Genomic DNA, 26,547 nt, shown 5'->3' with positions numbered 1-26,547 from the left:
CTCCTAAACAAGCCACCAGTAAAAGTCCTTTTCATTAACGCTGAGAGAACTTAAACACATTCGTTTGATAATTGATTGGTAATTAATATTCTGTAAGGGCTGATTGATCCTTGTTAGCACGCTTAAAATTATATTATTAACCTTCGAAAGTCAAAAAAGCCAACAGTAGCAAGACAGAATTTTCAGCAAGTAAAAATTAAAAAGGCGGTCACAAATTCAGCAAGTACATACATGCTTTAAATAGAATTTTCAGCAAGTAAACACATGCTCTAAACAGAATTTTCAGCAACTAAAAATTAAAAAGACAACAAGGAAGAACCTGACTACACATTGGACTATTTGATTCTTGAGAATATCGAAACCCAATGTCATATCCACATGAACCTTGAAGTAGTGACTGGAATGTTGGTTGAGCAAAATAGCATTAAGGCATTGAATTTGGCAAAGAATTTGGCACTACATACATCTCCCGCAAATTGTTTGCCTACAACAATGTCATATATCAAGCTTCGCAATCATGGTTTGAGTCACATATTATATCCACATAGAAAATACAATGTTAAATTAACACTCACATGATATGTGGGATACATCAATGGCGGAGGAATAGAATTACCACCCATGGCCAAAGATAGAGGAAGAGGATGAAGAGGAGGAACATGTTGATGAACATAGATATCTTTGCCAATAGATAATGGAGAAGGTGTAACTATTGGACTTGCAACAGATTTTGACGAAGCCAAGCTGTTAGCACGGGATTTTTTTTTGGAGTTCGCTACGAACGCCGCTTCGAATTCACCTTTTACCCTCCTTTTGCCCTTACTAGTCGCCACCTTTTTCTTCAATCCTTTTGGTTGCACAACATGATTCACATCTTCGTAATCCACTTTAAAGCTTTGGGTTGCATCATCATTGCTTACTTCATTTTCAATAGCAAAATGAGCACTTAACTTGCGTTCAACATTTGCACCTAATGTAGCAAGCTATGCAATAAAAAAACTCATAAGTTTCTTCAGTTTCTGCAGCTCTACATACTATTGCTCTAAATGGGGTCATCAATGTCTTATACCGCGAGGCTTGTTGGAATTTCACATCTACTTGAATGTCATTCCCCGTAATGTCCTTCACAATTTCGGCTCTTACTTGTTTGGTCCACCTCTTTAGAATGTATTGTAGAGGAATCTCTTTCATCTTCAAAATGTCTCTAATAACCTTCAATGAGTGACAACACAAAATTCCTTCCCTCTCAAACTTTGTACAATTACAACCCAAAGAGCCATCCCTCTCCATCTTCACTTTCCTTGCATGATTGCTACCAACATCAACAACTGTGTAAATGGTACTAGCCTCGCCATATTCAATTGCTTCTATGTGTGATTCAATGGATTGAAAGTACTCATTTTGAAATTCCTCAAAAATCTTTTTTGTGTACACATTACCCATTTGAATTAACATTCTTATTGTCGCTTGCACCTTTGGCAACCTTTGGCACAAAGCATATCCTACTTCTAACTCCTTGTATCGCTTCTCATAAAGTACCCTTTCGAAATTCATGAAGAATTCATTTAAATTAAAATCAGAATAAATGTAATCCGTTAAAAAAGCATTAAAAGATTCACTAAGTTGTGTGGTGCTCATTCCCACAACCCATGTTGATCTAACATATGGCCAGCCCCATTTTTCTTTCACCGCAAAAGTCAATTTCAACCAATGGTTATCATGCGCATCATATTTATCAAGCATTTCCTCCCAATCTAACTTCCATTGATTTTCATCTTCAATGTCAAACAGGAATTTATTTAGTACACCATTTACCCCCTTATCTTGGAACAGACAATTAACATGTTTTAATGCATTTTGCATCAAATCCCAAGTATACAATCGGTGACTTGTGTCATGCATAACGATGGGTATAGCTTTAGCTATTGCAGCATCTTGATCAGTGAACAAAGCTTTTGGTACCTTTCTTGACATAGCCACTAGAAAATTTTGAAACAACCATACAAATGATTCGGCGGTCTCATCATACAACAAGGCTGCACCAAATATAATTGTTTCCCTATGATGGTTAAATCCCACAAAAGATTCAAAGGGTCTATGTTCTTTGTTTAGCTTGTAAGTCGTATCAAATGTGACAACATCACTAAATTGGGCATAATCCATGATCATTTGTGCATCGGCCCAAAACATGTTTGTTATTTGCTCCTCATTATCTAACTGAAAAGAATATATATATATATATATATATAAAAGGATTCTGCAAAGATTTTTCTTTAAAGTATTGCAATACGTTGCCTACTTCCCCATATGCTAAACTTTGTTGTCTTTTGGTTCTCAAATAATTTTTTTGATCTAATTTCGTAAACCCAAGAGATTGCCTCCCACCAGCTTCCCTACCCATGAGTTCAAAAGACTAGCCTAAACAAAGACCAGATTATGCTGCCAAATCTAACTCAATTGCTTGAGTAGCAGATATCTTTCTTTGTGACGGCAACATATGGGCACACTCGAGTGATACAAGATCGTGGTTGTGTTTTTCTTTGAAATCAGTCACAACAAATTTCCCAATACCCTCATCTAATTTAACATAAAGTTGAGCCTCACAACCAGTCCTAGTTTCAGCTCTAGGGTTTTTTGCCAATGGGTCTCGCTTGTCAACCTTTTGAAATCCCTCCTTGTTGCAAACCAAAAGTTTACAAATAAGTTGGTTAGTGTACTTGTTCTTCCTACAATAATCCCTTCTTATGCTAAACCCTATTCTTCCTCCATATGCATTATAAAAACCATACGCACATTGTTCTAAATCAAATGGCATTCCTTGTTTTGACTTCCAAGCACAATGATTCTCAACTTCTATATCCATATCAAAATGAAACTGAAAAGCCATATAAATCAGTTTAATTATTTTAGCACCAAGAACAAACAGGAAAAACAAGACACTGTTAATGTTAAATTATTTTGGCACCAAGAACAAAGACACTATTAATGTTTATGAATCAGTTTAATTATCAAGTTTAATAAATGTTTATGAATTTGTTTAATTAATGTTAAGAACAAATTAGTTTACTTAATGTTAATGTTACAAACTAAAAACTCCATGAACAGTTTCCACACTGTTAGCTCTCAATGTCATTATCAAGTCATTAAATCATATTATCTATATTATTCTGATGCCTCCAAATCCCAAAGAATTTACAATAGACTGGGAACTTCAAAGATAATGGAGAAAAACCCACACTATTGACTTGGATTCATACTATTCAATCAAACACTTGATTTAGATCATAGACAATCATATTATTCAATCAAATCTTCCAAATATATATATAGTTGGTTCAATCAATATAGTTGGTTCGATCTAGTATGCAGTGGACAAATCAAACCCACTTCATAAAATTTCAAAGATATTTCTCATAGATATTTCAGAGCTATTTCATAAAATTTCAGAAGTATTTCACAAATCAAACCCAAATATTTTTGGTAATCTTCTTTGATAATTATAATTATTTCAGAGCTCTTGATTGGTGAACAAAGAAGATTACCAGAGCTATTTCACCATCATGATAGCCAAAAATCTGAATATAATACCATTTTATAAAATTTCGGAGCTAAATTCAGATTTTTAATCTAATATTTCTGGTATATAACTAATACCAAAATCTGAATATAATCTAATACCATTTTATTTAATCTAAATTGAATTTTTATATAATACCATTACCATTCCAAAAATCTGAATATAGCTTTGAAAATAAATCATTTTATAAAATTATCACATTTGATTTGTGAATATAATATTTCTGGATGAAGATTAGCGAAATCAAATGTTCAAGCAGATTACCGAAATTTGAGAACTTCTCGTCGTCGTTGGGAGTGGGTTGCTGGTGGGAGTGGGTCGCCAGTGAAGGTGAGTCGCCGGTAAGGGTGGGTTGCCGGTGCAGGTGGGTTCGAGGGAGGACAAGTAGGCTGAGTGAGAGTGAGTGACAGTCAGTGTATACTCTATAAGCTATGTAATGCTTTGCGCGGGAAAATGAAAGTTTCAATTTTGATTTTTTTTTTTATAACCGTTGGATCTGCAACGGCTGATCTCAGCCATTGCAAGGAGAAAATGAATGAGGATAGTCAAGGAGGGGATTCGGACTCGTCTGGTACATGCAGCACGTTGTTGAGGGTAAGTTCCTTCCCCAATGTTATCTTCAAGATCACCTTTCCTTGTCTAGCCACAATAGAAGTAGAAGAATTTCTCATGAAAAGTTATTCACCATTAGCAGCCTCATTATATGTAGTGAACATTTTCTTGTCTGCGCAGATGTGACGAGTTGCTCCTGTGTCAACCCACCATTCCTTGGGATTTCCAACTAAATTAGCCTCAGATACCACAAGAGAGAGATTGATGTCATTTACCCCGTCAGAGATGTAATCTAATTCTGTCACATTGGCTTGATTAGTAGTCTTCTTACTTGTACTTCCGTGATCCTTTTTAGGGCATCGGCAATTAGAGGCACGATGTCCAGTCTTGCCACAGTTATAGCATTTACCTTTTAACTTTTTATTGCTATTGTTGTCGCCTTATTTAGGACCATCTCCAGCAAACTTCATCTTCTTGTTGTGTGGTTTGAGCACTTATTCAACCACATTAGCCTTAGACTCAACGGGATTTTTCCCATTCCTCTTTTCAGCCTTACGATTATCTTCCTCAATTCTCAGTCTTACAATCAATTCATCCATGGTCATTTCTTTACGTTTATGTTTTAAATAATTTTTGAAATCTTTCCAAGCCGATGGTAATTTTCCACTAACGCAGCTACTTGGAAAGACTCGCTCAGAGACATACCCTTAGCATGAATATTATGCAAAATTAATTGAAAACTTTGAACTTGAGAAATTATGTTTGGGAGTCTACCATAAAAAAGTCCAAAAATTTACCAACAACAAATTTCTTTGTCCCGGCATCCTCTGTCTTGTATTTTTTTCTCCAAAGAATCCCACAATTCTTTTGCTATTTTCAGAGGGCTGTAAACATTATACAGCATGTTGTCTAAGCCATTGAGGATGTAGTTTCTGCACAGAAAATCAGAATGTTTACAGGCGTCTATAGCGGCAACAACTTGCCGATCACTTTCATCCTCTTTATGTACTAAAACCTCTTCACGGAGAAACCGAGCAGATTAAGAGTTGTAAGATAGAACAACATTTTCTACTGCCATCTCTTAAACTTGGTGCCATTAAATTTTCCTATTTTTCTCCATGATTTATTGGAACTTGAACATGATTCTGGATAGGGACCGAAGTCAATGTAATAGTTGGAGTACCACTTTCAATGGCAGTAGCCATAATATCTGAATACAAAAATTAGAAAAAATCAAAACACAAATTAATTTTCTAGTTACTAAAACCAAAAAATAAATTATAACACAAAAATAATTTTATTTTTCTAATTACTAAAACCAGAAAAATAAAATACTACATAATAATTTTCTGTAACACTACTACACAAATTAATATTCTGAAATTGTTAATGACACCAATATATTACTACTAGTTGTCAGAGAAAATAAACAGTATATTACTACTATTTGTATTTTTTAACCAGAATATCACTTTGTGAAAGTACAAAAAATAAATACAATGAAGACACCAAAATTATTCTGTCTTAAGATTGTTGGTCAATCTTCACTGTATTCGAAGAATTAAAGAAATGAGAGAGACTGTTTGATTATAAAAATCAAAGTAGTATATAAAATAAAATAAAATAAAATAGATTTTTATTTTGTTATAAAAACAAAATCAAAATTTGATATAAATAAATAATTAAAACAGAAAGTAAATTAATTACTTACCTTTTTAATTTCTCGAACAAAGTTTTGATCAGTCCAGTGTTTAACATTATGTCCTTAAGACAGATTTGTCCTCTCTACGGTACTTTTAGATTGTGGACGTCTATCTCCCAAAATAAAATGATCAACAACGAATAATAACAGCATTACAAATTATTCGCACAATGAACACACTTTGTGTTTATACTCTTTCTTACAAAATATTAATGCAGCAAAATGCAAAGAGAGTAAAAGTAGAATGAGGGACGAAAATTAAGTGAAAAAATCAATCGAGGGACTGCCTATTTATAGATGAAATAGTGTCTTTTCAGTTTTGAATTCAAAAGATATGGTACCTGTTCGGATAGATAAGAAACTGTTTGGTTTGAATCTGTTTGGGTTTTGAATTTTGAACAGATTCGGATCCGTTTAGAAATATATGGAGCCTGTGCAGAATTCCGAAGAGGTGCAAACCAAAATTGAATTTTCCAACTGAAATTTAAATTCAAACGGTCAGAATTTATTTTCCAAAAATAAAAAATAAATTTAAATGTTTTTTGCCCAAAAAGAATTACTATTGGGCCGAACAAGCCCAACCCAACCCAACCCAACCCAACCCAACCTCACACCACGCACTGGCACCCAGGCCCAGCACAGCCCGCTTGGACGGGCGGTGGCGCACACGTGTTTATTTTTGGGTTCAATGGGTCTAGCCCACTTTACCCATAACCTCTCTCTTCTACAAACTTGGGTGCCCCTTGGGGCCCTTCCCAAGGTCCAAACTCAAACCTTATAAACCCAGTCAAAGTTTGCCCACCAAATTAATGTGGGACAAGCTTTAACTCAAACCTTAATGGAAATTTCACCAAAACACTATTTCCATAGAGCTCACTTTGGATTCAATTTTCCATTCACCCGATAATGGTTTTGAGCAACCAATATACTACGTGAATCATAACGCGACATAAAACACGTTACCACTTTGACCTGCCAACTTTGGCACATGGGTCCCACCTAAAAAATAAACCAAAGTTAAGGAAAAATCTAATTTTTCCAAAATCATTTCTAACAAAAACCACATTCTCTTCTCTTTTATTCATCCAAACATAATAGTGAGAAATCATAATCATTTATTTGCTTTTCTCACCTTAGTGAGAAACCACAATTATTTCTTTTCTCACCTTCCCTCACAATCCAAACGGAGTGTAAGTTTTAAGTGTAGTTTGATAGAATTGAAAATTAAAAATTAATCAATGCTAATTTTTTTAAACTAAATAGTTGTTTAATAAAAATATAACTGCTGAAATAAAACAAATTATTTGATATACATAATTTTCAAATTTAAATTTTATTATTTTAAAATTATATCTTTTAATTTTATATTGTGATAGTGAGTTGGTTCTAGTGGTGGTGGAGATAACAATGGTTCCTATAGCATCAATGACAATAGTGGTACAGATAAAGAGATAGTGGTTGTGGTGATGTTGATGATGAAGGGTTAATGTAGTGGTAATGAAAATTGTCAATGACAATAGTGGTGCAGATAAAGAAATAGTGGTTGTGGTGATGTTGATGATGATTATGATGAAGGGGTAATGTAGTGGTGATGAACATTAGGTGGTTGCAGTGGTATACTAATGGTGGTTATTGTGGAAGTAGAATGATGGTGGTGGTTATGACAATGATTGTAATGATTGTGAATGGTAAGCGGGATAGAGGGTCGGATTGGATTAGTATGGGTGTAGGTCCCACCTACACCTTGTTTGGTGATAATTTGGGAGGGGGGATTAACAATGTGAGGGGGCTTAGTAATCCCCCCTCCTAAGAGGATTAGCTTGGTTGGATTTTGGGTAGGATTAAAAAAATAGTAAGTGGGTTGTGTCTATTTTATATAAAAAATTTAATTTTTTTAATTTAATTTTTTTATTAAGTGCATCTAATTATTTTAATATTTGTTTTAGTTTTTTTTTTAATATAGAAATAATTTTTTTATTTATTTTATATAAAAATAATTTAACAATTTCATCACTAATCATCTCCAACATTATTATCAAAACAAACACGCTTTTACTTAATCTCCTCATTAACAATCTCCACATTAACAATCTTTTCACTAATCACTATTATAAAAATATTTGACAAATGAAAATATCTCACTTTTACTAGAAGTGTGATAAAAAAAAATTAGATTAATATTTTAATCACACTTTATTTGATTGAGTGTGATAATATTTATTTTTTATGTCACTTTTCAATTAAGTGTGATTATATATATATTTTTTAGCCATACCTTTTAATTAACATGTAATTATATTTATTTTTTATGTTACTTTTTAATTAAGTGTTATTATATATATATATATATATATATATATTAAGGGGCATTTACATACAAGTCCCATTTTGTGAACTTATAATCCATTAGGTCCTAGATAAAATTATTTGCTCCTTCAAGTCCCATTAATTTTTAATAGACCAATTTACCCTTCCAAACCTGAATTTGGGAATCAAATGATCCTCTTCCAACCATCGCCTCATCTGCCTTAGTCCCTCTCCTCTCACCTCCGATCACTTCCCCTCCGTCCAATGCGTTGTCGGCTCCAGATTTAGATTCTACAATCGTAACACAAAGCAAGTCACGATGTGGTGAATTCATTTTGTTTGATTTAGTTGTGATTCCAAGTTTGTGGCTAATTCTTGCCTGTAATAATTCCGTTCAAATGTTGTAGCAAATGAATCAATTTTCGATAACGAATTTAGATGCCCCTGTTATTTTATAGTATGCTTACAGTCGTGCCTACAGATATGCTTCCTATTTAGCCGCTTTTGATTCACCAATAACGATAAGAGGGTGAGACAGGACATTTATTAAATATTCTCAGTTTATAATATTCTCAATTTCAATCATGAAAAAAACTCAATTCAGCAATCTAATGTGTCAGGTTCACAGAATTATCTTTCTTTTCAATTCCATACTTTTCTCATAAGCCAAACAGAAATTTCTTAGTTTTGATAATTATGTACTAAAATCATTCTCTGTTTTGAAAATTAAAAACATTCTCAGTTTTTTGATTAAAGGGCAAAACGTCTTTTTACCTATAAATAGGACTTATTGGTTCAAAAACTTTTTGACAAGACCTAAGCTACCACCAAATATGTAGACAGGACTTTTTGGTAATTAATTCATATATTAATCACACTTCCAATTAACGTGTGATTAGGGGTGTTTGGAAAAAGCTTTTTTTTTAGCTTCTTGGGCTAAAATTCACAAAAATATAAAATAAACTAAAATAGTCAATAAGACAAAATGTTACATTAAACCCATAATCATTTTATTTTTTCTCTCACAAACATCACATCTAACTACAAAAAAATCCAACTATCTTCTCAAACATAAAAAATTTAACCTACTAAAATAGCCAAAAATTAAAATAACCTACTAAAATAACAACAGCTCCGATTTGTAGCTCGAAAAGAGCCCCCCCGAATCCCCCGAATTTGAAAAAGGTGAGTTTTGAATTTTGGCTCAGTTGCCTGGTCAAGTGACACCACGCGCGAGAAATAGAAGAAAAGAGAGGAGAGGAGAGAGAGACGAACCAGTCAAAGAAGAATAGGGGACAGCGACCACCGTTGAGGTCAACCGGTGCTGACACTACCGACCTGGGTGACCATCGACGACCAGCGAAAAACTCTGCCCACCTGGTGCGTTTTTTTGTTTTTTTTTTCTTATAAATTTATATTTTTTTTGTTGGAAAAATGGTTACTCCTGAATTTGAATTTGAATTTGGTCCGTTAATCTAGTGCAAAATACCACTCCGTCATTATTTCTCTCACCTGAATCTGAATCTGGTCCGTGAAGTTATAAATTTGTTTGAATAAAATAAAATAAATTGACTGAATGTGAATGTAAGTGATGTTTTTGATGAATGAGGTTTGTTATGAAAGCAACCCCCTGAAGTTATAAGAACCCCTGAATCTCTGAATCTGAATATGTGATTCTTATTTATGTGAATGTGAATCTGAATGTAAGTGGTGTTTTTTGATGAATGATGTTTGTTATAAATTTTTGTTATGATGAATGATGTTATAAGATGTGAATCAGGTTTTGATGAATGATGTTATAAATTTTGATGAATGGAATATAATTTTTGAATTTATGATGAATGATATTCACATAAATAAGAACCTGAATGAAATACGATTCACCACTTACATTTACTGTGAATCTTATAACTTGAGGAACCTGAATCTTATAACTGTGAATCTTATAACTTGACGAAAATAAGATTTATTATGAATGTGAATCAGGTTTTTGTGAATGTGAATCTTCTTTTTTGATAAATGATGTTTGTTATGAATGTGAATCAGATTTTTGATTAATGTGAATCTTATAACTTGACGAACCTGAATCTGAATTTAAGTGGTGTTTTTGATGAATGATGTTTGTTATAAATTTATAAATTGACTGAATCTAAATCTAAATTTATAACTTCACGGACCAGGTTCTTATTTATGTGAATATGTGAATCTCTAAATCTGTGATGTCTGAATCTGAATGTAAGTGGTGTTTAACATCACTGAATCTGAATATCACTGAATCTGAATCTGTGAATATGTGATGTCTCTAACCTTGTGCATTTCATTCTGCTGATTTTATACAAATTACAGTAGAGTGTTTCACACAATGGACATTGATTCAAACAATCCTATTGAGTGGGGTGAGGAAGTTGAGGAAGAAGAGAACAATCCTTCATTAAATAAGAGTGGTAAAATTGAAGAACCTAAGAAGGGGATGTGTTTTACCTCAAAGCAAGAAGTGCACGAGTTTTATGCAAAATATGCTAAAAATCTTGGATTTGAAATAGCTTACAGAACACAGAATGTTGGAGCGGATGGAAAGGTGAAATACTTTGGAATTAAATGTACTCGGGCGCAGAAGAGGACAAAAAGATCAGAAGTAAACCCCTTGAAACCATCTTTGTCATCAAAAATTGAATGTAAAGCTAAGGTAAAAGCGACTTTACAACCGGATGAAAGATATAAGTTAACTACAGTTGTGCTTGAGCATACGCATGATTTAATTCCTAGTGACTCACGCCATTTTCCAATGAATAAAAGGATTCATACTCCTGTGAAGAGAAGATTAGAAATAAACGATGAAGCCGGAATGGGGTGTCTAGGAATTTCCATTCTATAGTTGTTGAAGTGGGGGGATATGAGGCATTAACATTTGATGAACGAGATGCAAGGAACCACATTCAAAATGCTAGAAGATTGAGGCTTGGGGTAGGAGACGCCGAATCAGTTGCATTTTATTTTCATAAGATGCAACAAGAAAATTCAAACTTCTATTCTGCAATTGACTTTGATGTAGATGGTCGCATACGAAACTTGTTTTGGGCGGACGCAAGGAGTAGGGCGGCTTATAAAGCATTTGGGGATGTTGTCTCATTTGACACCACCTATCTCACAAACAAGTATGATATGACGTTTGCTCCATTTGTAGGAGTTAATCACCATGGACAGTCAATCTTGTTTGGTTGTCGGCTATTATCTAATGAGAACACGGAGACATTTGTTTAGCTATTCAAAGAATAGTTAAATTGCATGTCAGCCACTCCTCCAAAAGCTATTATAACTGACCAGTGCAGAGCCATGCAAAATGCCATACAAATTGTCTTCCCACAGGCTTGACATCGTTGGTGTTTATGGCGTGTAATGAAGAAAATACCTGAGAAATTGAGAGGATATTCCCGATATGAAGCCATCAAATTCGCTTTACAAAATGCAGTCTATGATTCTTTCAGAAAAGATGAATTTGATGAGGAATGGCAAATGATGATTGAAAAGTTTAGCCTTGATGACAACGAGTGGCTGGGGGTATTATATGGTGAGCGACATAGGTGGATTCCTGCCTATGTGAAAGATATATTTTGGGCTGGCACGTCAACTACACAGCGAAGTAAGAGCATGAATGCATTTTTTGATCGCTATGTAAACTCAAAGACTACTTTAAAGCAATTTGTTGAACAGTACGACAATGCATTGAGAAGTAAGGTGGAGAAGGAGACCAAAGCAGACTTCAAATCTCAAAACAAATTATGTGATTGATTAACGGTGTATGAGTTTGAGAAGCAATTTCGTGCAGCCTACACAAATGCGAAATTTAAAGAAGTTCAAGTAGAATTGAAGCGACTACTGTATTGTCATGTGACTCTTGTGAAGGAGGAGGGATCCATTTGTACTTATCATGTCAAGGAAGCTGTGCTTGTGGGTGACAAAATGAAGAAAGCTGAATTTGTTGTTTACTTTAATTCAATTGAATTTGAAATGCAATGTGTGTGTCGGTGGTTTGAGTTTAGGGAGATCATGTGTGCCCATTCCCTTAGTGTGCTCATTGAGAGGTGCATATATGAGGTTCTAGATAAGTACATTTGCCAAGATGGAGAAAAGACTTGGAAAAAGGGTACGCATGCATTCCAACGACATACACAAAATCCGGGGCTGCCCACAATGCAAAGGTCTATGATAACTACCACAAGACACTGGATGAAATTATAGAAATTGCTTCCAACGATGATGGTAAACACAAAGCCATTCAACTTGGGTTGAGAGAAATCAAGAAACTAGTAAGAAAAGATGAATCCGGTTGTGCGAGTAATGTGCCACCTTCTAGTAGTACTGTCCCACCTTGTAGTAGTAATGTGCCACCTTCTAGTACTACTCGCAAGGTGCTTAGTCCTTTGGTTGCTCGCCGAAGAGGCCGTCCATGTACGAAACGGAAGGTGAGCAAGGTGGATGAAATAGTGAATCGGTTGAAGGGAAAGAATAAAAAGGGACCAAAAGTCCAGGTACATTTTTTATTTTCTGCTTGTATGTAAATTTCAAAACTTATCTTTGTCAAACTTTTTCACCAATGTGTGTTACTATAGGGTCGTAAGATGGGTCAATGTGAACCTCGTAAGTTGAATTTTGGTTGTACGGACAGCATGGAAGACAATACATACGATCGGGTATGTGTTTCATGGTCCACTACAATTTTTTGTATGGTATTTATTACATTATGTTTGAACTTATTAATGATATTTTGTAATTATGTATCATAAGGTACTGCAAGCTGAATCCTACTATTTTCCTTGTACGGACGGGACACAAGAGAGTGCATGCAAATGGTGGACAAAATTGGAAGCTCATCTTTCAGTGAATCAGGAATGGCGAATATAGATGGTTTAACTTTTGTGGACTTGAATATAGATGTGGATCCAAACGCTCCGTTTTTTTTTTAGTTTTGTACTATGGTATTTATCACTTTTGTTTGTAAACTTGGGATAGTTACTTTTGTGGACTTTCGTTTCTGAACAGATTTTGATTCTGAACAGATTATAATTGATTCAACAGATTATGTTTGTAAACTTATGTACTTCACAGATTTTGCACAGGTTTTATTTGATCATGAACAGATCTGAACAGATTTTGTGAACTTATGTAAACAGATTTTGTAAACTTATGTCCTTGTATGATTTTGCACAGGGTTTATTTGATCATGAACAGATCTGAACAGATTTTGTAAACTTATGTCCTTGTATGATTCTGCACAGGTTTTATTTGATCATGAATAGATCTGAACAGATTTTGTGAACTTATGTAAACAGATTTTGAAAACTTATGTCCTTGTATGATTCTGCACAGGTTTTATTTGATCATTAACAGATTTGAACAGATTTTGTAAACTTATGTAAACAGATTTTGTAAACTTATGTACTTCACAGATCAAATGTGAACATGCTATATTTTGAACAGATTCTACACAGGTTATGATGAATAGATTCTGCACAGGTTACATTTGAACAGGTCTGAACAGATTTTGTGAACTTATGTAAACAGATTTTGTAAACTTATGTCCTTGTATGATTCTGCACAGGTTTTATATTTGATCATTAACAGATCTGAACAGATTTTGTAAACTTATGTAAACAGATTTTGTAAACTTATGTACTTCACAGATCAAATGTGAACAGGTTATATATTGAACAGATTCTGCACAGGTTATGATGAATAGATTCTGCACAGGTTACATTTGAATAGGTTATATGATTCTGCACAGGTTACATTTTGCACAGGTATTATTTGACATGAGTGTGTGTTTGGCCAGAGATATAGGGTTAGTGTCTTCTTCATTGTCTGTGGACAAGGTATGGTGATGAGTTCTGGAGATTAAGAACATCTGCAGGTTGAGAATCCATCTGGGCTGATTATCCACATGCAAACTTAGAAGCTGTATGGTCGTAGGTTCATCAGAACCCTAGCTCTTCAACAAAACAACATAACACATATCTTTCTGGGCCTATGATGCATGATTCTCACATAAAAATTGAAAATTTTAAACATGGTTTTGTTATTCCATGGAACAATATCAAGAATGAGCAACATTCTAACCTTTATGACAGCAGGACCAAAAACTGCGTAGAACACCCAATTAGACCACTACCAATCATGTGAAACATTATAGTTTGTGTGCTGAGAAAATGCCCCAGAAGAAACACACACTGGACTAGTCTAGAAAAAATGTAATTCTATAGTAAAAAGTCCTTTAATATGGGTTTCTTCATAGTTTGGCAGTGTAAGAGTCCTTTAATATGGGTTTCTTCAATTTGTTGGCGAGTAAGAGTCTGGTCTCCACTTAGCTCCTTCAACTTGACATCATAATTCAACAAGTCCATTATAGAAATTCAAGAAATTCAACATGTCTAGTATTGAACTATCAACAAGTCCATTCAATCCATAAAAGTCCATTCAAGAAATTCAACAAGAAATTCAACCTATCAACAATAATTGAAAATAGAAGTCCATTCAAGTTATCAAGGCCATTCAATCTATAGAAGTCCATTCCAGAAATTCCAGAAGAAATTGATCAAGAAATTCAACCTATCAACAATAATTGAAAATAGAAGTTCATTCAAGTTATCAAGTCCATTCAATCCATAAGTACATCCATCAAGTCCATTCAATCCATACCTACATCCATCAAATTACCCAAAAGCTATCAACTCAGTAATTTACATCATAAAATAGAAAACAATACAAAATACAATGACATAAAGCACGACATTCAATTTCTTCTCCATCCTTCGAAGCCTTCTACCATGCTCCTGAAATTCATTATCCATCTCATAAACCCTTGTGCTTAGATCGTTAAATTCTTCGCTTCTTATAGATTGACAAGGTGTAGCATTGGAGATCACGCCGTCGTCATCATCATCTGCGAACTTGAAGTAATTGCAGTGTTCCTCACTAATCTATAATGCATGACAATCAGTTAATCAAATCAGGCTAATATATTTGCAAACAAATTTGCAAACAAATTTTCATACTGCTTACATATTTGGATGGACACACAAAGTACATACGCCCTTTATTTCCATTCTGATTGGTTCGGACAATATGTATAGCAGCTGTTCTCCCACAATCACACAATCTTGGTTTCAATCTTATGTTGCTATTGTTACTAGAGGAAAAAGCCATTTTTGTAATCTGCATACAAAATGGAAAACAGAGACATGATACATACATAGCTATTATTGCTAGAACAGCTTGCGCATACCCAATTTAAAAAATTTGCCTTAGGCCCTAATAACTCATGGTCAGCCCTATGAATTAATAATTCCAATTTTATAATATAATCCAACCAATTAACTAGACCCTTAGAGATGAGCTTTTAAATGAATATCTGGGATGAGAAGGAGATTAGGGTTCAAGGGCCATTGGGTAAATTGGTTGACCAACAAATTAGGTAGAAAAACATGCATGGAAACTTTCATATGCAAAAGAAAAAGAAAAAGAAAACATATTGAAAAACTCAAAACATTTGCTGCAATAAAAGATAAATATATACATATAGATTAGTAAACATATTAGATTAAGCCATAGATTTTAACTCAAGGCAACATTGAACTGTTTCTAATTCATAACTGCTTGTGCTTAGTTAAACTTGTTATTTTGACAAGAACAGCAAATCAAAAACAAAATGAAACTTGAATGCCCAAAATTCCAAAATTCAAGATCAGTAAATCCTACATTGTAGGAACCCACATTTTATGTCTTCGTCATGTTCATGAGCATCTGTATGATTATGGCTTGTTAAGTTGCATGTGTATGTTTGTGACTTGTTTCGCTTAAGCGAGTGTGATCCATGCCTTGTTTTGAAGCCTTGTGATTTGTCTAAGTGTAGTGTGCTTGTCTTGTTCCTTCCTTGATGTGAAACTTAGGTCACGCTTTGCCTGAGTTATGCTAGCCGATGTTATTCCAAGCCTAGGTTACGTTACGCCTAGATCATTCCAAGCCGAGGTCATCCTCAGTCTAGTAGTATCTTGGAACCCCTTGTTGACCTCCGTCCTCGCCTTGACACATTAGCCGAGATGTTACCTTGCACCCAAGTGATCTCGTCCTGGAGTGGTATGACCTAGACCGAGGTGTGGCGCATCTAGGCCAAGATGTGGCACAGCTTAGTCAAGTGTTGTCCTTCCTAGCCGGGGTCATTGTCACCTTAGTTGCCGAAGTCCTTTTGTTAGCCGATGTCACCCCTTGCCGGAGTGCCATTCCGTGTAGCTTGTTAAATACGCCTTGTTATTAGCCGATGTCATTGCCTCGTCAGAGAGCCCATACCGCTTTACTTGTTGAACACCCTTCCACCATGCTTTGTCTGGTCTGTCAGCCACCTTTTCAGGGAAAACCCAACCAGTCGCCGCCACGTGTCTCAGTAGAGGGTTAACCCCAGAACCGGGTAAAGAAAACTATCATTTGGTATCATAACCTTGCCTTGTAGAGAGAGAAACTCTAGGAGGAAGAAGGAGTTTTAGAGTGAGGAAGTAGATCTTCAAGCTTGATTCCTAGAGATCGAACCGTTAGATCCGTGTTCTAAGGTTAGATTCTTGATCTGCTCATGATGTTCTTTATGTTCATGTTATTGCATTGCATGATCGGATATGATTTGAAAGCCATGCATTGTTTTGAGGTTCGATTTTAGAAAGAGAAAATGACATTCATGTGTTCTTCAAGAAAGTCTTGTTTTGATCCGAAAGCTTGCATAAAGATTCATGTTTTTGTGTTTATTTCCGCAAGAATTCCAAGTACGGGTACCCAGGTCCATGTTTTCAAACTCATAGCATGAAAATCCCAGATTTGTGATGACAGATTATGATTGAACATTCATATTTTTCATGTTTTCACACTCATGTTCTTCATGTTCATCAGCAGAGGGAAACCCAGAGTTTCCCGACCTCTTTTCCTTGCATGTGGCCCTCGGGAACACACCTCGGCGAGGAGGTGTGGAACCTCGGCCTAGACCTGGTTGGTGCCTAGCATGTTTTCCGAAATCATTTGTGTACATACGAAACTTGTTGAAGGTGCATTCAATAGGCTTTGCCATGTGTTTGTAGGACTTGGGCTTGTCTCGACCCCGACGTTTGAAGAACTATGTGAGTGATATTTTTAATAAAGCTATGTTACACTTGCTTTCATAAATCTCGTCTTGCCTTGTTTTGAAAAGTACTTGATCTAGCATGAATGACTATCCCTACTTGTATATTAAGCACTATCTTGTTTTGATGACATTTCTTGAAAGTCCTTAGTTGCAGGGGACTATAATGCAACTGCACTCTTGTCTTGAAAGTCCTTAGCTGCAGGGGACTATAATGCAACTGCACTCTTGTCTTGAAAGTCCTTAGCTGCAGGGGACTATAATGCAACTGCACTCTTGTCTTGAAAGTCCTTAGCTGTAGGGGACTATAATGCAACTGCACTCTTGTCTTGAAAGTCCTTAGCTGCAGGGGACTATAATGCAACTGCACTCTTGTCTTGGAATTGTCATCACCCCCTTGTATTAAGTAGATGTAATAACATCCAAAGAACTTGAAAGGCCAGCAATGAACTTGATTTTTCCCTTGATTGTAAAGTATGCTATGTATTGTTTTGAAAGAAATCTTGGATATCAATCATGCAAAACCTTTATTTCTAATATCATTCACTGAGTACCCAAGCTCACCCTCTCTATATATATGTAGGTGATGAGCAAGAAGGCAATGAGGCCTAGACGTGTAGCCGATGTGTTTTTGGGTGCATTGCCGACGTGTTTTGGATTAGCATTTTGTACCATCTTGAAGATTATGCTTCTTAGCCTATATTTCATGTGTACTTGTATATGTCGGCTTGAGAAGCCTTTTGGTCAAGATGTATTTTGTATCTCATTCCCTTATTGTATCTAAGTTGTAAGACTTTGTAAAAATGTATGTCATTTCATTGGACTTAAGCACGGCTCTCATGGACTATTAGATTCAGTATATGTATATATGTTGCTTCCGCACTTGTAAGCCCCATATTTTATACTCTGATTGTGTATGATTCTTGTAAGTCGGCCTTCGGTAATCTCGGATTACTAGCCATCACGGCACCAAACTACTAGGGGCGGTTTGGGGGCGTGACATACATATTGACAAGAACAGTAAACTCCAATGCCCAAAACATTTGCTGCAATCAAAAACATATTGACAAGAACAGTAAATCAAAAACTCAAGTTTCTACATTTCCAAAATTCCAAGCTCTAATATGAGACCTTAACTGGTATGTCCAAACCTCAAATTGAGACATCAAAACCTCATCAATCCTATTAACTCATGTCTGACTCAATCAACACATATCCCATAATGCCCAAACAATTAGCATAATGGCCAATAAAAATCAACATAACAATCAAGTTATAATGCCCAAACCCTAACAAGCAATCATAACCCTAATAATCAATAATTGAGGAATCTGGAAAACATGTTCTACAAATTCAAGCCAAAACCAAAACCCTCACACAAATTTCAACTATTTTTTTCTTAGCAATCAAACAAAAACAGAAACCCTAGTTTTTTATTGTGGTATCTTTTTTTCTGCTGAAGATCCGTAGCTGAAGATCTGTTATGCGAATCAACACCCGTAGCTGATGAGAGGATTTGAAAAAGATTAAGGGCTCGAGGAGATAGTGAGTAAGGAGAGAGGAGAGGATTTGCAAGGAGAGAGTGAGTAGACAGAGATGAGAGGAAGAGATCTCAACTCTGAGGAAAGAAGGAAAAATGAAAAAATAAAAAATAAATTGAATTGCTGAAACGAAGAAAAGTTTTTCGAACTATAAAACATTTTTCAAATAACAATTTCCCAAACACCGATTATATATAAAATTAAATTTTCAATCTTTGCGCCAATTCTAGTCACCCACAAATAGAGAGGCACGATTCTTCCCCTTTTTAAGCAAGATAGAATTTCCAAACACAGCATGGCTCTTCTTTTCCAATTCTCTTTGCCTCTCTTTCTGATTCATTGTCCCTAATTCAGTTTTTTTAATCTGCCATCTCCGAAACTACCATCTCTCTGGTCTATGGAATCCTCTCTCTCTCTCTCTCTCTCTCTCTCTCTCAGAAATAATCTCTCGCTTGCCTTTTCGCACGCACTCGAGCACCTTCACCACCACCAACGTCCTTCGCGACCTCACCCGCAACTACGACTGCGACTACCACCGGCTACTACGACTATCTGTTAAGTTCTCTTTCTCTCACTCATTTGTTGCTCTCACTCTGCCCCTTTCCCTCTCCTTCTAATTTTTAAAACCCTAACAAGTGCTTTTTTAATGCTAAGCTTGGTCAAAGTCGTCTATCTCCTATGTGATTTTGATTTTGATCCAATTTGTTCACTTCCAAGTTCTTTTTCTCTAATTTTTATGTGTAAATTATGCACACCACCTGTTTGCTAATATGCCTCTGAAAATAGAAAGTATAAAATCTGTTGGTGTCTCAACCATGAATAAAGAGGCATTCTAACTACCAGCTACCAACATTAAGCTATAAAATCTGGAATAAAAATTTATACTCTTGGTCTAGTAACAAATTATGAACCTTACCAAGCTTAAACAAAAGAAATCTAAGGCTGCTTTCAGAAGGTGCAGTATAGCCATCAGCAGGCTCGGCCTTGAGATTTCTGGGGCACGAAGCCGATAATCAATTAATAAATTTTTGGGGCCTTCACATAAAAATGAAAAAAAAAAATTGAAGGTAAAAGACAAAAGATTGTGTCAAAATCACAAAAAATACTTAGTATTATAGTACAACAACTAATATAAGTGTCGCTTGATCCTCGCTCTTCTTGCCGTTTTAGAAGCAAATAAATAAATCATACTTGCATAATTTAATTTTTTTGCAAAATCATTTTCAATGATAACAATGCTAATTATTTTAAATGGGCCTTTCAATTTTTTAATGGGTGAATTTATTTTAAGTTAGTTTGGACCTTCTTTAATTTTTTTTATTTAAAACATACCTAAAATATTACAATAAATTATAATAGGAGGGGACCCTTTTTTTGGGTCTATTTTTAATGGACAACAATGTTACTTTTTTTGAGTGAGCTTTTCAATTTTTTGATGGGTCAATTTATTTTAAGTTAGTTTGAGCCTTCTTTAATTTTTTTTAAATTTAAAACATACCTAATATATTACACTAAACCATAATAGGAGGGCTCTTTTTTAAGCCTATTTTGAGGGGCCCTAGGCCATGGCCTGGTTGGCCCATGCCCAGGGCTGGCCCTGGCCATCAGTTCTAGGTGGTGGTGATTATTAGGAAATTGTTGAGATATAGAAGGAGCTAGAATTGATTAGAAGGACCCATCAAATAATGTAAACTGTCTGCTATCTTCTTTGATAGTCAACTCATTAATTCCATTAGTCCTGTAAAAAAAATTTCCATTTATTTTTTTTATTATTACTATTATTATTTTGTTTCTTATTGAAATAATATTACAGGTGTGCACCTTCTACTGAAAGGAGTCTTTTCGTATGGAAGCCCATGCAGATATGAACATGTTAAAGTTTCTCGATCATAGTCCTCCATTGCATCTTCGTCCACAATTTCTTACCAATTTTTCATTTCTGATTCAATTTTTGGTCTCATCCATTCTGTATATCTTGTATCAGGAATTGGCGTTGTAGTTCCCCAACCTCTGGAATGAATGTCAACTCTACATTGAGGGCCTGCCCAATATGTAGAAAGGTTTCATACTTTGTCATTCCTAGTGTCATGTGGCATTCTACAAAAAAAGAAAAGTAGGAAATTGTTGACTGCTACAAAGCAAAACTCAGGTATAATTATGTGGGTCATGTACTTCTCTTGAAATGGTTATTAGTTCTCCAATTCTCTTAGGTATAGGTTGTCTCAGGTTTGTTATAGTAGATTCTTCTATTAATATATTCTATAAAAGTGCAATTATTGCTCTTTATAAGTTTAGTTTTGATACGAGGATTGGGCACAAATCCACAATAGTTAGTTACTCAGTCCAAAACTATTAAAATATGATATTAATGATGAGTTAGCTATTAGAAATGATTAGAGATGGGAATTAAGGGTTTGAAGCATGATGCTGTGGCATACAACACCATGATTGATGGGTGTTGTAGAATTGGAAAGGTTGGAAGGACAGAAGAGTTTTTCAGAGAAATGGGGTTGAGTGGTGTGGAGAGTTCTTGTGTCACTTTTGATCATCTCATTAATGGGTATTGTAAGATTGGGGATGTGAGGCTTTGGAGTTTTTGAGAGTTGCGATGAGAACACATGAGATTACACCGACGAGGAAGAGTTACGAGTTTCTAATAAAGGGATAAGAGAGGAGGACAGAAGAAGCATTGAAGCTTCAGGCAGATATGGTAGGGAAACGGTTTGAACCGAATTTGGAGATTTATAGCGCTTTTATTGAAGCAAATACAAAACAAGGGAATGATGAACTAGCAGGGATGTTAAAGAAGGAAATGCTAGAAACTCAAATGCCTAAGAAACAAGATTAGCTGATTTTATCCCTCAGCATTGTGAGGTACCTTTGTTTTGTGGTCAGATTGCTGCAATCTTAAATGTATGATTTTGTTTTATGTAACATGAATTAGTGTGCATTTTGAAAGTTTTGTTTTCTTGGCTTTGTACATAGAAGAAATTTGAGCCCTTGCCTAATCATTCCTTTTGCAGAGAGGCAGGCAACACATCTTTCTTGACGTACAGCTTGCTATGTGGTAAAAATTATTTTGGGGGCAGGTGCAACTACCTTAAGTTGGACTTTGCTTCTAGGTAAGTAAATACAAAACCTGGTGAAAGATGCAAAATTCAACTTTAGGGCTTTCCTTTCTAAAATGAAAGGTTTTTTTTTTTTTTCATCCCATTTGCATAATAACATGTATAGTTTAACTAGGAATTCTTAACACTTGATCAAAATTGGCTTACATTTTAGTAAATTGATGAATTTGTTTAATCCTTTTAGAGAAGATTTAACAGATGATTGCTTGTTTTGAAATCCTCATTGTGAACCACGTCAACCTTCCACTCAAAAGTAAAGAATGCTTTGTCATTCCATGTCTTTGATTTCATTGCCTACTCATTCCTCTTATAAAAGATGAGAATGCAACTTTCTTTCTGTATATATACTGGTAGATTTTTTTGTGGGTTCTATTCACAGAAGACATAACTACCTTAAATTGAAGTTTTGAACAGGTACTTCAAATTTAGCCTACTTTTGCAACCTCACTAGTTGATTTGTACTGCATTCCTATGAACATCACTATATGTTATTGTTCTACTCAGCCATGGAACTTTCTATTTCAATTTGTTCAACAGTCCCTGAGGAAATGTTAATACCATTATAAAAATAAAAAAAATTTGACATTTTGAAAACAGATATATCGACTTTAGGAGCTTTTATGAGCATATGTCCAAAATTTAGAAGAGGCTTTGAGATCTCAGAAATAAGATAATACTGTTATAGTTTTTTCGTCCTCTTTGTTATATAGTTCGATTGATAGATGTTCTATCTTTACTGATGATATTATATTTGGTTTCCATGGCCGGTTGTTTTCGGCTAAATGTCAATTTTTGGGTAAAGCTTCTTGCCATTGGTTGCTGATAGAGGGGAGGAGATTAGAAGTACTCAATACCATATTATTGTGACAGGGAGGATTTCATACCTTTTTTTGCTCTTTTTTTCAATTTTATTTTATTTAGTCACTCAATGAAATGCCAAATTAACTTGTAACAATTAGGATCTGTGAAGAATCAGAAGGTTAATCCTAGCCAACTCTTTACTACAAGTCTCAAAATTCATTGAACTCTTACCTAACAAAAAGAATAATTCAAATGAGAAGTTGTAAATGAAGAATAATTCAAAAGGTTAATAGAATAAAAATGTTAAATCTTACCAATCAGCATTGCTTTATTGTTTTGACTTTCAGGTTGTGGAGCATGGACTTCGCCATTTGCCTTTTACTGAGAAGCAAGCAGTCACTCCAACAGGTGTGTTTTAGGAGAAAAAATAGTATCAAGGCATGGACTCAATTCAAGTCACTTCCTCTCACTCTGATGAAATTTGGAATATAAGTAGACTACCTTTTTATCTCAAGTTTCCTTCAGTTCTCTGAATTTTAACTGAGAACTTTATATGCCTTCAATTTTTATTTGTTTGTGTTTTTTACATATATGGTTGTGCGTTTTCTCTTGCTAGCATATAATTTAGTCTCTTGATGGTGTCAATTTTATGAAAAGATATTCCTCTGCATATAGCTAAACTAGATTTTTAAACTAGCTATAAATTGTTGGGATTAACTTATGCGGAGTAATGACTGATGACCGTGAATGTTGTTTCATTGGGGTGTGATTTATTCCTTTTTTTATATCATCTTTTCTGAAAGCATATGTTTCCTTCGCTTTTAGAAAGTGTACATCATAATGAAATAATGTGTCCAGCTCACTTTTAGTACTCTTACTCATTTGCTTTCTTTCTTGTTGAATAATTTTGTAGTTTTCTGTGACACCTAAAATTAACCATTCATGACAAATTAGTTTTAACGTTAAACTTCATTTAGATATTAAGATTTAGCATCATATTGTTCTCTTGTTTGTCTTTACTTTCTATGTCATAAAAAGGGGGTGCATATCCTTTTATTGAAAAAGGAAACAGAAAAAAAAGGTAGTGGACTACAACATATTTCTATCTGCAGCAAATTGGAACTGTTCACTTTTTTTCTTCCTTTTGGTATATGTAACTGTTTTATGTTGTATTCTTAAGTTGCCTATCCCAAAACGTAAATTTTGTTAATTTGTTGGTATACTAATGCAGGTCAGTATATACTGGGGTTGATTTCTGCAAGAAATTGTGTGGAGTTTCCATTATTCGAAGGTGAGCATTAAATCAGGTATTAATAGAGAGACACTTCTGGTTCTGGAGATAATTTTACTGAATTCATTATAAAAATCAAAAAAGATCTTTCAGGGAGCCAAATTTCTTACTATTGATACTAGAATCAGCTCCTTACCTTGCAGTGATTATCATACTTAAATCCTTATGTTGTATTTGTTGACTGGAATGAAATGGAATGGAATGGTAATTCCTTGGCTTCCTTATTGAATGATCATTTCTAAGGAATGACCTTCCCATTACAATGGTGAATTATGGTTCTATTGGTAATGTAATTATTAATTATTTTTTTAGGCAAGAATAGACATTTTAAATGAATGATCATTCCATTCCAATTAGCCAAACACTACCTTATAGTCCAAAATTATTTCTAAAGAAGAGGCAAATTTTGCCTTTGAATTAATTTGTGTTTTTCATTTTTCAGGTCAGAATTGCTTAGAAAGATACAAAATATGGTTTAAGAATTCAAGGACTTTGTACTTCAAATTTTTTCATTTTTTTAATATATGTAATCACAGTTAAATTTTTTTTACTAATTCCTTTGTATATAAGTTTGAACATAAATAAAATATATGACTTTATTCCATTCAATATGTGGTTATGATACAAAGGATAGTATATAGTGTGTTACATTCTTCAAATGCATATAAAAATAATATTGATTATTTTTCAAATATGTCGAATCTTTTTTTTATCACAAGCATTAAATGTGATGAGAAATACATATAATGTGTGATCTTATCTCATTATTAATCACATGTTTTATTAGATATTAATCACGCTTAAAATATGTGATCTAAATGTTTATTATTATAGATTTTATTAGTTATACATCATACATAAAAAGTATGATCTAAATGTTTATTATCACATATAAAAAGTGTGATCTAAATATTTATTATCACACGCATAACGTGTGATGAAATTATCCTTTAATAACACTGAAAACATGTGATTAAAAATGATTCTTTTTAATTACACTCTCAAAGATCACACTTTGACAAAACTTAAAATGTGATTAAATAACATACATCACATATAAAAGTATGATCTATTTATGATTTTGTAATAGTGTCATCCTCTCACTAATAATTCTATCTAACCTAATCTACCAAACAAAAGTGGCATAAGTGTTAAAGAGTCTATGTTCAATGAAGCACTATCCCTCAACTAGTCTATGGTTGTTTTTTCACATTGAAAAAGTATATACATACAGTAATGTTAGGTATCATGAAAAAATTTTCATAAAAATAATCATGAAAGCTTTGTGACTCTTGAATTACACTTAAAATAAAGCACCACACACTAATCTAGGTAATCTAAGGATCATAAATTTTTCATGATCATTTTCATGAAAAATTTTTCATGATCTCTAATTTTTCTCATATACATATGCCAAATAGACAATTCATTTAGGAAAACTACCAGACAAATTAATACATTCTACATCCTATTTTATTTTATTTTTGTACTAACTGATGTATCATGAAATATGAAAAAAAAAAATTACAATTTAAAACTACATTCACTTTCATAAATGTGATAGGTTGCTTAGTAACTGATATATTATATAATAAAGAAACTTCATAATTTAAAGCATCGACTTACTTTTTTATTTTTTTTTAGTTGGAGAAAGCTTAAAAGTCAAATTATAAAATTCCAGCAATATCTTGCAACACCAACTGATGAAGAGAGGAAGGAACATCCTCCGTCTAAACCCATGGCGACGAGAAAAGAATAACTGGTCTAGCCAAATCATAAGCAATACTGTCACCTTCCTTACAAACATGAGAGACAAACTATGAGCGAAAGCTACGAAGAGCTTGAGGAAGAGCTTGAGCAACTCAAGTGTTACTTATTTTAATAATGTAATAAGTGTCAGTAATTAAAAATTTAAAGATTTGTTGAGAAAGTGTCCTTTTAGCGACTTTTTCTTTTTGCTAAAACATGACTTGAAAAAGTTTAAAGTGATTGAGAATAAGTTTTTAATTTTTTACAAAAAAATTTAATAATTACAGAGAATGGAAATGAATTTTTGATTTTTGTATATAATTTTTTTGACTTTTTTAATAACTTTTTAATTAAAATGTTCAATTCCCAAATTAACCTTAGTTTGTCTAATATTACTCTCTATTTAGTTTGTGTAATTTTAAAAAGAATATGTCCAATTTGGGAAAGATTGTGATATATACACCTTTACTATATAAAAAAATGGGTATTGCTATGGTATCATTTGTAAATTATGTTATTTGTAAGTTTTTAATTATTAGAAATGGCATAACTCAATACTATGAAAATTATAACTTAAAAAAAATTGAATTATAACTAAATATCACATGAGACATAACTAAATAATTTTAAAATCATAATCAAAAAATAATATTATAATCAAAATCATAATATGTTATAACTAATAAAATAATAAATTATAACAAAAAATATAAAAACCATAACTAAAAGTGCACATATATACATC

At 33.9% G+C, this 26,547-nt stretch overlaps 3 protein-coding genes and 1 long non-coding RNA gene across 8 annotated transcripts; 3 read left to right on the top strand and 1 right to left on the bottom strand.

Annotated features, from left to right (window-relative positions):
- Positions 1–2,434: 2,434 nt before the first annotated feature.
- On the bottom strand, positions 2,435–3,681 carry LOC114257445 (protein FAR1-RELATED SEQUENCE 5-like). The gene is made up of 2 exons (XM_028197207.2): positions 3,655–3,681; positions 2,435–2,875 (listed from the first exon to the last, which is right to left on the bottom strand). Exons 1-2 carry the CDS (start codon positions 3,679–3,681, stop codon positions 2,435–2,437), a joined length of 468 nt encoding a protein of 155 aa, XP_028053008.2.
- Positions 3,682–10,500: 6,819 nt separating this feature from the next.
- LOC145805260 (protein FAR1-RELATED SEQUENCE 3-like) lies at positions 10,501–11,399 on the top strand. The gene is made up of 2 exons (XM_082900368.1): positions 10,501–10,738; positions 11,014–11,399. Exons 1-2 carry the CDS (start codon positions 10,501–10,503, stop codon positions 11,397–11,399), a joined length of 624 nt encoding a protein of 207 aa, XP_082756494.1.
- A 135-nt stretch (positions 11,400–11,534) lies between these two features.
- On the top strand, positions 11,535–13,435 carry LOC145805259 (protein FAR1-RELATED SEQUENCE 6-like). The gene is made up of 6 exons (XM_082900367.1): positions 11,535–11,868; positions 11,965–12,282; positions 12,378–12,667; positions 12,749–12,829; positions 13,196–13,255; positions 13,415–13,435. The coding sequence occupies exons 1-6, from the start codon at positions 11,535–11,537 to the stop codon at positions 13,433–13,435; spliced, it is 1,104 nt and encodes a 367-aa protein (XP_082756493.1).
- A 5,620-nt stretch (positions 13,436–19,055) lies between these two features.
- LOC114257425 (uncharacterized) lies at positions 19,056–24,662 on the top strand. 5 transcript variants are annotated; one of them, XR_014348578.1, is made up of 7 exons: positions 19,056–19,387; positions 20,647–20,705; positions 20,818–20,982; positions 21,857–21,955; positions 22,764–23,170; positions 23,994–24,053; positions 24,496–24,662. It is a non-coding gene; the product is annotated as an uncharacterized LOC114257425 (long non-coding RNA). The 5 variants fall into 5 exon arrangements; XR_014348581.1 differs by having other exon boundaries at positions 23,994–24,069; XR_014348580.1 differs by having other exon boundaries at positions 20,818–21,746.
- Positions 24,663–26,547: the final 1,885 nt, after the last annotated feature.

The sequence above is a fragment of the Camellia sinensis genome, chromosome 13 (genome assembly GCF_055761805.1).
Source record: "Camellia sinensis isolate YWXY chromosome 13, ASM5576180v1, whole genome shotgun sequence".
Lineage (NCBI taxonomy): Eukaryota > Viridiplantae > Streptophyta > Magnoliopsida > Ericales > Theaceae > Camellia > Camellia sinensis.
The sequence above is the reverse complement of the archived record's forward strand: the minus strand, read 5'-3'. Positions and strand labels throughout refer to the sequence as shown.

Coding starts and splice junctions, on each gene's coding strand:
- LOC114257445 (XM_028197207.2), bottom strand. CDS start 3,681: ATGGTATTAGATTATATTCAGATTTTG. Junction 2,876..3,654: donor TAGATTATATTCAGATTTTG/GTATTAGTTATA, acceptor ATGGCTTTTCAG/TTTCATTTTGATATGGATAT.
- LOC145805259 (XM_082900367.1), top strand. CDS start 11,535: ATGAAGAAAATACCTGAGAAATTGAGAGGATATTCCCGATATGAAGCC. Junction 12,668..12,748: donor AAAAGGGACCAAAAGTCCAG/GTACATTTTTTA, acceptor GTGTTACTATAG/GGTCGTAAGATGGGTCAATG. Junction 13,256..13,414: donor ACTTCACAGATTTTGCACAG/GTTTTATTTGAT, acceptor GATTCTGCACAG/GTTTTATTTGATCATGAATA.
- LOC145805260 (XM_082900368.1), top strand. CDS start 10,501: ATGGACATTGATTCAAACAATCCTATTGAGTGGGGTGAGGAAGTTGAG. Junction 10,739..11,013: donor GAAATACTTTGGAATTAAAT/GTACTCGGGCGC, acceptor TCCATTCTATAG/TTGTTGAAGTGGGGGGATAT.